The 14,686-nt window shown below is 37.2% G+C and overlaps 1 protein-coding gene across 1 annotated transcript; it reads left to right on the plus strand.

Annotated features, from left to right (window-relative positions):
• The first annotated feature begins 8,869 nt into the window (after nt 1–8,869).
• Nucleotides 8,870–11,058, plus strand: LOC109238508. The gene is made up of 5 exons (XM_019404983.1): nt 8,870–9,034; nt 9,138–9,646; nt 9,746–9,862; nt 10,422–10,901; nt 10,995–11,058. The coding sequence occupies exons 1-5, from the start codon at nt 8,870–8,872 to the stop codon at nt 11,056–11,058; spliced, it is 1,335 nt and encodes a 444-aa protein (XP_019260528.1).
• The last annotated feature ends 3,628 nt before the right edge of the window (nt 11,059–14,686 follow it).

The following is a 14,686-nucleotide window of genomic DNA, read 5'->3' on the forward strand; positions in this document are numbered from 1 at the left end:
TGATGTAGTATCATTCCGACGGGGTATCGTCCTGGAAGTCCTGGCCATAATTAATGAGGAAACTCTTCCGAAAAAAAGAGAGAAGGATGAAAATATATCAAACAAATTGGGATTCTGGTTCACAAGCCTAGAGGAAGGGCAAAGATGAGCATCATCTAGTGATCGGATCGTTTTATATGACCCAATTGGGGAAACAGAAGCGACGAGCCTGCAACAGTTCGTGAACTCCTCGATCGTCGCATATAACGGCGGCCCTGCACGGTTTTCGGAGCTATGGCATTTAATGCTCTTACGTGAATGACATCATGGAAAATATGACCTCGAGGCTACGATCAGGTATCGTTTCCTATCTCTTCGACATAGGAAACGCGGAGACTATCTGTACGCGGTAAAGATCAGAAGACTTGATTTCCGCTATCAAGATAATTTCAGAAGCCTTCCTCGAGACCCCGAGGATGGAAGGCCACGATTAAGTCCTCGGCCTCAGGGCTTATCGAGGTCCAAATCAAAGGAAACAGGGCCCGAGGCCAGGGTAAGAGAAGATGTCTCTGAAGCGCAGGGCTACGCCTGACAAGGCCAGTCTATCTGTAGCCTACTAAGATGACGTGTGATAGGCCATCCCATCTTTCTACTCTTGTAAATAATATATACGTATTTTACTGAGTCCCCTCTCCTATGTAAAGGGGACTCACCCCACTTTGTAAGGGACTGATGTTGCTCCACTTCTCCAACAAGCAATAATATCTCTATCTCTCTCTCTCTCTCTCTCTCTCTCTCTCTCTCTCTCTCTCTCTCTCTTTCTTCTAAGTTAACTGTGTTCTACGACCCTGAGGTCCCCCTAGCATTTTATTGTTCTTCGTTTGTTCTTCGTCATTTAGCTCAAGATTGACGATATAAAGCTTTGTATACACATACTTATCTGTTATCCCCTTCCCGACTACCCTCGATAAGATTACCTCCGATAGGCCCGACGTAGGCTCGAGGCCTGGCCCCGAGGTATCTACTGGCTTGTTCTAAGCCCGGGAACGCCCCCCTTATTGGTTCGATTGTTATTTTGGCTAGCTTGATCTTTACTGTCTTACTCCGTATTTAACACTAATCACTCTTCCAAACTACCTCGGGAATAGATCACGTATTTTTAGAATCCTATTTATAAATTTAATTGTTGTTACCATTTTCACGGTAAACACTGAGACATTACTTCTGTGCCTATACTACATATCTCATATCGAGAATGGATCCCTTGAAGTACATCTTTCATAAACCCATGCCGACCGGGAAGTTGGGGCAAATACTGTTGTGAGCACGTGATTTTTGCCCTAGATGAATTACTCCCATAAATTCAAACAAATAACTTTTTCCTAGTGTTTGCAATTTTGTGGATATTTGTGGCATTTTTTGTCGACTGTTTGCATTTGTCTGTGCACGTTTATTTTATTTAATTCATGAAAAATACAAAATATGTTGCATGTGCATTTAGGATTTAGTTTGGCATTTTGGAATTAGTTAGTAATTTAGTTATGTTACAAAAATGGAAAAATCACAAAAAATGACTTGTTTTGCATTTTTAACTCTTTAACTTTAAATTTGATAATTAATTAGTTGTTTGTAAGTATTATTTGGAGTAATTAATCTATTTTGGTAGGATAATTTGGTTTAGAATTAATTTAGTTTTTAATTTTGAAAAAAAAGGAAAAGAATTTATGAAAAAAAAAGGAAAGAAAGGAATTGGAAATAAAGTCTTGTTGGGCTGTTTAGTTAATTCTCCATCAGGCCCAAATCATTTCCCCTCCACTAACCCGTCAAATTGGCCCAAAACCCGCTATTTTACCCGGTCCAAGGAGTCAGTCGCCCAGGCCTTTGAAACGACGTAGTGCGGGAGTGGAACTACGTCGTTTCGAGTTTAGTGTAGCCTCAACAAATCCTGGTCCTTCATCTTGTTTCATCCAACGACCAAAATACATCCCCATTCTCCCTTAAAAGTGTCCGAAATATTTTAGAGACAGCCTAGTTCAAAACTCCTCTCTGTCTCTCACCTTCCTCAGCAAACCCTAGCGCCGCCTTCAATATCTTTGTCATTTCCGGCCAGCGGCGAAGCTCAAATACCACCAAAATCCAGCCATACAACCATCACCCTTCCCTCAGCCCCAATCCACCACCATTTTTCCCAAAAACCTCGCCAAATCGGACCTGTTTCAAATCTGAAATTGAAGGAGAAGAAAATCTCTCATGTCCTCGAGTTCTTGTGAACGATTGGGTTTGAAACGAGTATTGCTCGTTTGTTCTGAAAAAGAACATACGTTTAATACCAGTTTCGAGTCAAATTGGAGTCGTTTGATGTTTATCAAGCCTTGTCTGTATGGCCATCGAGGTATTTTTTCTTTGTTCTTGCTCCTTCGTCTCTGTCGTATGCTTCACTTTTGAACCAGCCTCTTTCTGTTTTGTTTCTTCTAATGCTTGTTTCTCTGATTGGAAAGTGATAAAAAGTCTCAAATCTAGTTTTCCCTCTTGATTAAAGCAGTGGTCATATTTGTTCTTGTGAATTCTCAGTTTTCTTCATCAAATTGTTGAACGATGTTATCTATTTTCTTTCGGTTAATTATAACACTATCCTTTTGATAATTAGCTTAAGTTATATCTTTGTTAATTTGTTAATTTAGTTTAATTCTGATTTTAGCTTAAAAAGAAAATCAATTGTTAGTTTAGATTTTGGCCTTTTTAAGTTGTTCATTTGTTTCTCCTTTCTGCTTCTCATTGATTTAGCTAAATGGGTTTCTGAGTGTTGTTCGGGCCTTAAGTTCAATTCTGGCCTGTTCATTTGGGGTTTGGACCTTGGGTCAACATTGACCCATACCCGTTTGGTTGCCTGAAAGTAAAAAGGAGGGGTTTAAGGGGTATTTTGGGTAGTGTAACTTAGGGAATCTTGTTTAACTGAATTAGGAAGCTTCTTGGAAGCTGGGGTAGGGACTCATGTGAGAATCTGAATTTTACCCTCAGGGTATGAGAGCAAAACCAAATTTCAAAGGGATTAGGGTGCAAATTTTAACTTATTTCTGCAGCCCTAATAACTTGCCTATAAAGGCATCATTACTTGACATTCAAGTGAGAAGATTTTAGAGATAAAAAACCCTTGAAAAGCTAAAACGGCTGGAATTCTTTAAAAAGTTCTGAAATTCTTGCATTCCATTGTTGAAGAACTATCAAAATTCTGCTCATTTGGAGTTCTGATTTCTCTTGTGTTAGTTAAAATTCTCCAAAATTCCATAGTGATATTCTGATTTTAGAAATGGGTTGAGCATGGCTTGAGGATTAAGTTCTGGTTTACTACTCTTCTACTGTTCCATTGGTTGTTTTTGGGCTTAGTGTTACTGGGTGTTTTCCTGTTGCTGGGTTCTTGTTCTGCTGCTGTCTACTGCTTCCTCACTTTTTTTTCCTTTCAATTTTCAGGTACATGTTCTTGAAACTTGTATAATGTGATGCTCAAGTCAAAGAATGAAATGGAAATAGAATTTTGAATCATAGCATTAACTGTCTTGTTCATAACTTAGCCTTACTTTCTTTTTTCTTCTTTGTCTCTGAAATGTTGTTCCTGCTTTGTTGGATTCATCAGATTTATAGATTAGTTTGATTTCCCCTTCATCATGTTTACTCTTGGCTGTTTAGCCTTAAGCCTGCTTTGTAATATTGGGTGAACTATGGACTTTAGCCCTTAAATGAGTTTCAATTCGTGTGAAGGGGTCCTTAAGGCTATAGTTGCAGAAGTTTCATGTCAATTTGTTATGTATTTTGGACTTTGTTTAGTTTTGGCTGAAATCAGTGGTGCTTTCTAGTGTGGAATTATGTTTAAGCTTGTTGAAAATGACAGTTTGTTGGTTTGCTTGTATAGAATAGGCTCTATTAGTACGACATTCATTTGAGGTTTAAATTCTCATGTCTTTATTTCAAGTTAGTTTGAGGCTGTGAAAGCTAAAGTTGCCTACTGCATAGTTATTAAAATCGGACCTTCAATTGCTCTTAAAATGCATGTCATATAAATTGAAAGCTTAGCTAATAATTAAAACTCAGAGTTAAATGCCTGTGTAATTTCATATGGTTTTTGTTTGATTGGTATTTGATTGACTTTGCATAAGTTTTGGTTCTGAAAATTGGGCATAAAGTTGGCCCAGTTATGGCATTCAAAATCAGAACTGGTTTGCATACAATCCGCTCTTGGACGCCCCTTTCGTCGCCAAAAATTGGGCTTATTCTTGGGCCCAAATTTGAAAGCTCCTGCGAATGGGATTTGGACCACTTCGTTCTTGATTGGACCATTAGTTGTTGGTGCTGGCTCAAACCCCCTTGTTTAAATGATTTAACTTTTCTTTATCTAAGCCTTTTAGTTAGTTTGAGTGAAACCCTTAATTGCATTTGCCGTTAATCGATTAGGTCTTTAAATTTGAGGTGTGCTATATTAGGCAAGACATAGTTTATGGCCCTCCAAAATCTAGTTAATTCTCTTTAAAATTGGAATTGAGGTGCGCCGTGCCAAATAAAATCATAAAACGCATGGCCCTCGCTTTATTGATTTTAATCCTTAGAAATCGAGGCGTGCCATTTAGTTGAATTTCCATGGCCCTCGCAAACTTGAAAGTGCGTAGTTGCTTTAGGCGCACTATTTTAAAAATTACCTTCCTAAACTCGGGTGTGCATTTATGTGACCCAAATCCAAATCTCAACAATGTTAGATAAAATATGTCGAGGACCGCGGGTGCATTTATGTGACGTGGTTAAAGACGTGTTTTAATAACGTTGAAATCTTCCTAAAAAAATAATAATTAAATAAAAGCGGCTCAAAAATTTAAAATTGCACCATAGGCTAAAACATGTACTAAAATCAGATAATAGGCCAATTATAACAGTTGAGCGACTGTGCTAGAACCACGGAACCCGGGAATGCCTAACACCTTCTCCCGGGTTAACAGAATTCCTTACCCGGATTTCTGTGTTCGCGGACTGTAAAACAGAGTCAATCTTTTCCTCGATTTGGGATTTGAACCGGTGACTTGGGACACCATAAAATTATCCCAAGTGGCGACTCTGAATTTAATAAATAAATAATCCCGTTTCGATTGTCACTTTAAGTTGGAAAAACTCCTTTATACTCCCCTTACGGGGGTGTAGAAAAAGGAGGTATGATAACTGTTGAGTGAGTTCGATATCGTCTACGTAACTCAAAAGGCGGTCAAAGGACAATCATTGGCAGATCATCTTGCTGAGAATCCGGTGGGAGGAGAATACGAACCCTTGAAAACGTATTTTCCTGATGAAGAGGTGTCATTCGTAGGAGAAGACATTACTGAAGCATACGACGGTTGGAAGATGTTCTTTGATGGAGCAGCAAATTTCAATGGGGTAGGCATTGGAGCGGTTTTGCTATCAGAAACAGGTCAACATTATCCGGTGTATGCTAAACGCATATTTCCCTGCACCAACAACATAGCGAAGTATGAAGCCTGCATCTTAGGACTCAAAATGGCCATTGACATGAACGTTCAAGAGCTGCTAGTGATTGGAGATTCATACTTACTTATACATCAGGTACGAGGAGAATGGGCAACCAAGAATTCCAAGATACTCCCGTATTTGCACCACGTACAGGAATTGAGAAAGAGGTTCATGAAGACAGAATTCCAACATGTTCCCAGAATCCAGAATGAGTTCGTCGATGCATTGGCTACCCTATTATCTATGATACAGCATCCAGACAAGAATTTCATTGATCCCTTTCTGGTGAAAATCCATAATCAGCCAGCTTACTGTGCCCATGTTGAAGAAGAAGCACATGGAAAGCCTTGGTTTCATGATATCAAGGAATATTTGGCAAAAGGAGAGTACCCAGAGCTTGCAAATCCTACTCAGAAACGCACACTTCGGAGATTGTCCAACAACTTCTTTCACAGCAGAGGAATCCTGTATAGGAGGACTCCCGATTTAGGATTATCACTACAAGAAAAAGCCTTAATTAAGACCAACCTTTAGGGACGAGTTAATAATCCCGTCGCATATAATATATGTATTAGGACGAGATTATATTGCGGTCCTTAATGCTTTATTTTATTGCGAAGGTAATAAATCTGGTCCCTAAAAAAATAGTAGCTGGTCCCAAATTATAATTGAGAGGCCTTGAGTGGGAGAGAGTGCCGCCAAATCTAATACGAAAATATTAAAAAAAAATATTATTTTCTAAAAATTAGGCGCCAAAACAAAAAAATAGAAGGTTCTAAAAACAAAATTAAACCTCTGTATTCTCAAAACATAGTACCGCATAAAATCCTCTGCCCTAATCTCCGTCGCTAGCGTTAGAGCCGGTCTCGCTCGTCTGGTCTGCGAAATCGATCAACTTGTCTGGTCTGCGAAACTGATTGTTGGGCTGCTATAATTTTTACTGTTTTGCTCAAGTTTGTTGTCAGAAGACATTCTTTCTCGATACATAGTGGTTGCTCTGAGGTACTTCTTTTCCCTTTTCAGTTAACAGTAGAGTTTTCTTTTTTTCTTTTGTGAGTTTATTACAAGCTTTCTTTCATAATTAGACTATATTTCTAATCACGCTTGCCGGGTATTGTTCGTTTCAATTAAATATGACAGATTTTGGATATTTGATTATAGTATTATGTATCTACTTTTTGAATTTTCTTCATGCTCTTTTTTTTCCTGGGGTAGCTCTGTGTATGCATGTGAAAATTTTTTCAAACGCTTCTATGGAAATTTTCATATTATATGCACAAACTGCAACAACACTAACCAGTAATCATATTGACTTGCCGTCTAGGGAAGAAATTGTATTGAAAAGGGAAGAACTTTGATGCTGCCAACGTGTTCGAAGATATGCCTAAAACAACTGAATATTTCTTTTCTAGACTTTTAGCTAGAGTTGATGTTATCTTCTCCTCCAAAATTTGGATGAGCTTTAGTGGTAATAACGGTGAAAATAATTCATGTATAATTAGTTACCGATTCATGAGCACACAAGAAAAATTTTTCGCTCGACTTGCCATACTACTTGAGTGTGTTAGTTAGTGGCTTTATCAGTGGAAGTTATTTTGCTGGTCCAATGTGTATATGTTGTGTGAGAACTCTAAGCTTTTGGTATAATGTCAAATCTTATTTGTCTTTTATATTGACATTTATGGTACTTTCGATTTTGGTTCAAGACATTTATCTTGTATATTTATCTTACGCCTAAGTTTTCAATGTTACACTTGTGAAAGTATAAAATGCCCTGATTCAGTTATTTTTAATTATAGTGAAAGCAATCCTAGGAAGTTGGGTTTGCGATTACTATTTTTGTTTTGAGTTATATGGGTTGATTTTCTAAAAGTTTTGTTGAATTTATACTTTTTGTGGAGCTGGCGATAAAAGAAAAAACCTTGAGGAGGAAAAAAGTATTGTCATTAGTTTTCAGTTTTTGCTTCTCGACTATGCATCTTTGTATCTCCTAAACATTTGAATCTTCATTTTTTGTGTTTTCAATTGCAGGAAATATGGTAAATAATTCGTGCTTAGCTTCCCTTACAGTTTAGTAATATAAAACATTTAAATTTGCTTTTTCAGAAAAGAAAATGAATAATTCTTTCACGGTGCTCTACATCTTGATCCTACTGCACTTAGTTATATCTTTTTGTCATGATTCATTATTTCTAAAGGTTTATACTACTGACATTGTGAATATTTTTGTGCAGTGTACTTTTCCTTAGTTTCGTTGAGCATGCTGATTTATTTTCTCTTATGTACATGAGCTACATGCCTTTTATATGTTGAGTTTTCAAGATTTTTTGCTATTACTCATATTCTAAAATTGTTTTTCAATTGCCCTATTTAATTTGTTGGGAATTAGGTCTCAAAGGCTTGATATGTTGGTTTCAGCTACATAATTGAAGCTTGTAAGATGTTAAAAAAAATAATTATGGGTGTCTGTTATTCTGTCATCTAGCAAAATAAAAAATTCTTTGAGCTTTATGGGTTTTTATTTGTTTCGTTTTACTTCTGATCTTCTTTAAATTTGTGTATAGTTTATATTGTTCCTTAATGGGTCTGCATATTTCGTTCTATTATGTTATATTGTTGACCAAACTAGTTGAATATTGGAATAGGAGGGGTTCAAATGGAGTGCAATTGATATTCTGGATTGGTAAAGCTAATTAAACTAGATTGAGATTAAGACGTAGTAATTACAATTTGTATTTAAGATTTATGTTTCAGTTATGATAATTCAATAATATTTGTATTTTCTTTGATCTTTATCTTTGACTCATGACCTTTCTCCAAGATTATGGCACCTAGTAAGCAATGGATGCAACTTGTTGATAATCGGCTCGATGAAGCCTACTTAATCGGAGTGCAAAAGTTTTTGGATTATGCTTTTCAGAAAACAGGAGAAGAATATGAAATATGATGTCCGTGTGTCAAATGTTGTAATACAACTTTAGGAATTCGTAAGACAATTGAGACACATTTGAAAGTATATGGAATAATTCAAAATTATACTTTTTGGTATCATCACGGGGAAAAGTTAGGTGAGCCACTGTCAGAATCAGAAGATGAAGACGGTGATGAACTAGAAGAATGTGAAAGTGAAGAAGAAGATGAAGTACAAGAATTGTTGAGAGATCTATATCCTAATATTGATGGAAGAACTGTGCACACTGATTGTGATGAATTAAATGAAGAGGAACCAAATGTTGAAGCAAAAAGATTTTACAGGCTATTGAAGGATTTCGAGCAGCCACTGTACCAAAATTCAAAAGCTTTAAAGCTTTCCTCTTTGATTAAATTGCTTCACATAAAAAGTATGGATCGTTGGAGTAATGAGTCATTTACAATGTTATTGAAAATGTTAAAAGAGGAGTTGTTACCTGATGGTGCCGATTTGCCAAAATCGTATTATGAGGCAAAGAAGATAATTCAAGACCTTGGCCTTTCCTACAACAAGATTGATGCTTGTACTAATGATTGCATGTTATACTGGAAGGAGGATGTTTTACTTGATTCTTGCAAAGTTTGTGGCGTCTAGATGGAAAATAGATAGACATAGCGGGGAAACAAGGAATAAAAAAGTTAAGAAGATAGCATCAAAGACTTTACGCTATTTTCCATTAAAGCCTAGGCTTCAGAGGTTGTTTATGTCTACAAAGACATCTACTTTAATGACATGGCATAAAGATAAAAGAGTTGATGATGGAATAATGAGGCACCCAGCTGATTCAATGGCGTGGAAGTCATTTGATGAACTTCATCCTTCATTTGCGTCAGAGCCTCGTAATGTCCGACTTGGACTTGCTAGTGATGGATTTCAGCCATTTCGGAATTCAAAAACCTCATATAGGATTTGGCCTGTGGTTCTTATTCCTTATAATTTACCACCTTGGTTGTGTATGAAACAAGAAAATTTTATTTTGTCAATGCTTATTCCTGGTCCAAATAGTCCAGGAGATGCAATTGATATATATCTTCAACCTTTAATAGAAGAATTGAAGGAGTTGTGGGAAGTTGGCATTGAGACCTTTGATGCATCATCTAAACAGAATTTTAAGTTGCATGCTTCTTTGTTATGGACCATCAATGACTTTCCAGCCTATGAAAATTTATCTGGATGGAGTACAAAAGGAAAGTTGGCATGCCCATGTTGCAATAAAAACACCTCCTCAATTCGATTGGCTAATAGTAAGAAGCAATGCTTTATGGGTCATTGACACTACCTTCCTCTTAGCCACAAATGGAGGAATGACAAGGATTCATTTGATGGTACAAAAGAGAAAAGGCTCCCACCAAAAATGCAGTCTGGTATTGAGATACTTAATCAAGTGCAAGATCTTGAAGGGATACAGTTAACAAATGATCCAAAGAAAAAGAAGAAGATATCACATGAAAATCGAAAGGATAATTGGAACAAGAAAAGTATTTTTTTTTGAACTTCCATATTGGAAGTCTCTCTTGTTGCGACATAATTTGGATGTTATGCATATTGAAAAAAATATATGTGATAATATTATGGGAACAATCATGAATGTCAAAGGAAAGACCAAGGATACAATTAAAACTAGATTAGACTTGCAAGACATGAATATTAGGCTGGAATAGCACCCTATCCAAAGAGGGGAGAAAGTTGAAGTTCCAGCTGCATGCTACACATTGCCTCCTGAAAGTAAGCACAAATTATGCCAATTCCTAAAGAATTTAAAGGTTCCTGATGGGTTTTCATCTAATATTTCTCAATGTGTGAACCTGAAAGATCACAAGATATTTGGGTTGAAAAGTCATGATTGACATGTTCTTCTGCAACATATACTCCCCCTTTCACTTTGTGGTATGTTATCCAAAGAAGTGTGTGAACCGCTTATTGAGTGATCTTTATTCTTTAATGTGCTTGAATCAAATGAGTTAAGGATTGATGACTTGAAACAAATTGAAGCGCAAATTCCCATAATGCTTTGCAAGTTAGAAAAGGTCTTCCCTCCTTCATTTTTCGATGTCATGGTGCACTTGCCTATTCATTTAGCTAGTGAAGCTAAGATTGCTGGACCTATTCATTATCGGTGCATGTATCCTGTGGAACGGTGGTTATATTTTTTGAAATCTCTGATTGGTAATAGGACAAGTCCAGAAGGCTCTATTGCAGAGGGCTACATTGCAAATGAATGTATGACCTTATGTTCACGGTATCTGCATACGATTGACACAAAATTCAATCGACCTGAACGAAATTATGAAGGGGGTTTGAAAAAATCTAACGGAGGTTTATCTATGTTCTATCAACCTGGAAGTACTATGGGAGCTAAAGAACAATGCAATCTTGAAGAAAATGAATTGGAACAAGCACATATATACATACTGAAGAATTGCGATGAAGTCATACCATATCTCGAGTATGGAGAGTTCTTTCATATCGTCTCATTTTTCTTATTTCCTTTAGGGTAATTTTTTTTATATGACATTTATGGTTCACTTCAAATTTGTAGAGGGTTTGCACAAACACATGTGGATACTGTGCAACACTTGTCTGATGCAGAATGGAACCGATAATTTATTGAATGGTTTAAAGTTAGGGTGAGTAATACATAAAAATCAAATTTAAATTTTTAATGTTCTATTACTAATTCTAAATTATTCAACTTAATCTTATTGATAGGTTGCACAATTGCATAAAGGAGATGATAGTCGGATCATGGAAGATCTGCTCTCATTTTCACGTGGTCCTACCCAATATACGACACATTTTAATGGTTACATTGTTAATGGATATAGATTTCATGTAGAAGACTATGATAAAAATTTAAGGACTCAAAATTGTGGTGTTGTTGTAGTTGGCGAGAATGATAAAGATAGTGAGAACATTGATTAGTATGGAATTTTAACAGATGTGATTGAATTGCAATTTCTCATGGATAGAAGAGTGATTTTATTTCGATGTAATTGGTTTGATGTGTATGATAAAATAAAGGGAGTTAAAAAAGATGAGTATGACTTCGTGAGTGTTAATCCAGGGAGATTTTTGAAAATAAATGAGCCTTTTATTTTAGCGGAGCAAGCATCTCAAGTGTTTTATGCTATTGATAACTCCAACAAAGGTTGGCATGTAGTGAGGAAGACTCAACCTCGTGATTCCTATGAGATTGTAAAACAAATGGATGATGATATTGTAGACTTAGGAAATCCTTCACAAAAGAAACGAAAAAGAACCGATGAGGTGAAGTATCTATTTATGAAGTAGTATATTTATTGTTACATATACTGATGGCATGATTTCTTTCAATACTATATTATCACACGTTGTCTAACTATTTTTTTTTACTTTTGGCTCTTTGCAGTTTCAATATGAAACCATCAAAGACTGAAAATGAGGTGGAATCAACTATGAAGAGTACAACCAAATATGCGTTCGTCCCGCCAGGTGCTATAAGAAAGGGACAAGGATGAGGACGAGGGCTTAGATCTTTGGTTGAGAAAAAGAATATGCCAATTAAGAGTTTATTTCCTCAATCTAGTGATCTTGTTAAGCAATACGTCCAAACAAATGAAAAGTAAGATATTTTAAATCTACTATTTTTAATGTGTACAACTAAATTTTAATGTTTAAATATTAGTAATATGATTTCGTTTCGCCAGGTGCTATTGGGAAGGGACGAGGACAAGGGCTTAAAAGCTCTACCATGTCTGCTAGTCAAGGAACGGGAACGATACATAAAAACTCTATCGTTTTGAAGATTGAAACTACAAGTCAAGATGCAAGCTTAGAAGATGCACAAGCTCATTATTGTTTTGCTAAAAATATTATGCAAAACTTAATATCATAGTCTAGCCCAGGATGATAGCTAAGTTTTTTTTTTTTTTTGTTGAGGTGTTGAGAAAACATAGAAAGTAACATCATCATTGGATTAGACCTTGATATCTTATCTTTTTATATCTAGATTTTTCGATAACAATTTGATATTTATCGATAAAAATTACTTTTTGTTTCGTTGAGCTTTTAGGACTACTCATGGTTATTAATAGACATGAATATTTTGCTAAATTATAAAATTATTTTAAATAGGGACGTCGTCTCTAAAAATAATCTAGGACCTGTTAAAGGTTGGTCGTGAAAATGGTTTAACGACCAGATATTTCATCGGTCTCTAATAGATAATTTATGACCAGTTGGCGTTGGTCGCTAAAACGATTTAACGAAGGGAATATGTATATTTATCATCGCCTATTAGGGACGAGAAATATAGTCTCTAAATGTTATTCACGACCAGGTTTTCTGTCCGTCCCTAAAAGGCGATTTAGGACCAGATACAGTTGGTCGCTAAAAAGATTTCACGACGGGAATAAATATTTTTTCATCGCCTATTAGGGACGAGAAATGTGGTCTCTAAAAGTATTGCACGACCAGTTTTTTGCCCGTCTCTAAAGTGATTTAGCGACCGGGTATTAAGACCCGTCGTTATTGACATTTAGCGACGGAGGCTATTACGACGGGTCACGACCAGCCTTTTCCCTTCGTAATTCCTTAAAGGCTGTTTTTCTTGTAGTGTATTCAGATGTGTCGATGCAAAAGAAGCATCCAAGCTACTAGAGGAAATTCATGCTGGGACCTGCGGTCCACATATGAACGGTTTTGTCCTAGCAAAGAAGATACTCCGAGCTGGTTACTTTTGGATGACAATGGAAATGGACTGCATCCAGTATGTCCGAAAATGCCACCGCTGTCAGATACATGTAGACATAACATAGGTACCTCCAAATAAGCTTAACGCAACAAGCTCACCGTGGCCGTTCGCTGCCTGGGGAATGGAAGTTATTGGACCAATCGAGCATGCCGCTTCCAACTGACACAGGTTCATCATAGTAGCCATCGACTATTTCACCAAATGGGTCGAAGCAGCATCTTACAAAGCAGTGACCAAGAAAGTCGTGGCAGACTTTGTCCGCGACTGCATTGTTTGTCGATCGGAATTCCAGAGTCAATCATTACTGATAATGGCTCCAACCTCAACAGCGACTTGATGAAAGCTATGTGCGAAACTTTCAAGATCTAACACAAGAATTCCACAGCCTACAGACCTCAGATGAATAGAACTGTAGAAGCCGCCAACAAGAATATCAAGAAGATATTGAGGAAAATGATACAGAAGCATAGATAGTGGCACGAGAAGTTATCATTTGCTCTACTGGGATATCACACCACAGTCTGCACATCAACCGGGGCAACCCCCTATATGTTGGTTTACGGTACAGAGGCTGTCATTCCGGCTGAGGTAGAAATTCCTTCCCTAAGGATCATACAAGAAGCTGAGCTCGACGACGCAGAGTGGGTAAAAAGTCGTTTTCAACAACTATCCCTTATAGACGGAAAGAGAATGAATGCAGTCTGCCATGGTCAACTCTATAATAACAGAATGTCCAGAGCCTTCAACAAAAGAGTCAAGCCAAGACAGTTCACACCGGGGCAGCTAGTGTTGAAGAAAATTTTTCCGCATCAAGATGAAGCCAAAGGGAATTTCTCTCCCAACTGGCAGGGTCCATACATGGTCCACCGTGTTTTGACAAGAGGAGCCCTCATACTTGCAGAAATGGACGGAGAAGTCTGGCCAAAGCTGATCAATTCAGATGCAGTCAAGCGTTACTATGTGTAATCTTTAGGCTTTCCTTATATGATGTAAATTGAACTACGCCTGACCTGATTCCCGTTTAAGATGGGATACGTAGGCAGCCCTATGGGTTCGGTCATAATTCAATAAATATTTCATTTCCCCCCGCAACTGGAAACTGGGGCAGAATTTTGAGGAGCACCCTCAAAATTCCGAAGTAATTTCAGGCAATCGTCGCACGAGCAACAGTCAGAAACGTCAACCCATCAAACTGGGGCAAAATTTTGAGTAGGACCCTCAAAATTCCGTAGCAGGAGAGGTTGCAATGTCCTGAACTACGTCACAGTCGTCGGTTCATCTAAAAGCTATTTCTAATTATACACTCATATCATACTTTTACAAAATCATGCATGTTTATTATTGAAACTGCTTTGTTTAGCAACGCTACCCCAATGATACTGACGGTATCACCAGATCAAAGCCGAACGAGTCAAGCAAAGCCAGCGGGGATACGAACTAACCTCCCCCTTACAAAACTCACGATTTTTCTTTGGATGCAGGCACTAGGATTGCGAAAT

This window comes from Nicotiana attenuata, unplaced genomic scaffold (genome assembly GCF_001879085.1).
Source record: "Nicotiana attenuata strain UT unplaced genomic scaffold, NIATTr2, whole genome shotgun sequence".
Lineage (NCBI taxonomy): Eukaryota > Viridiplantae > Streptophyta > Magnoliopsida > Solanales > Solanaceae > Nicotiana > Nicotiana attenuata.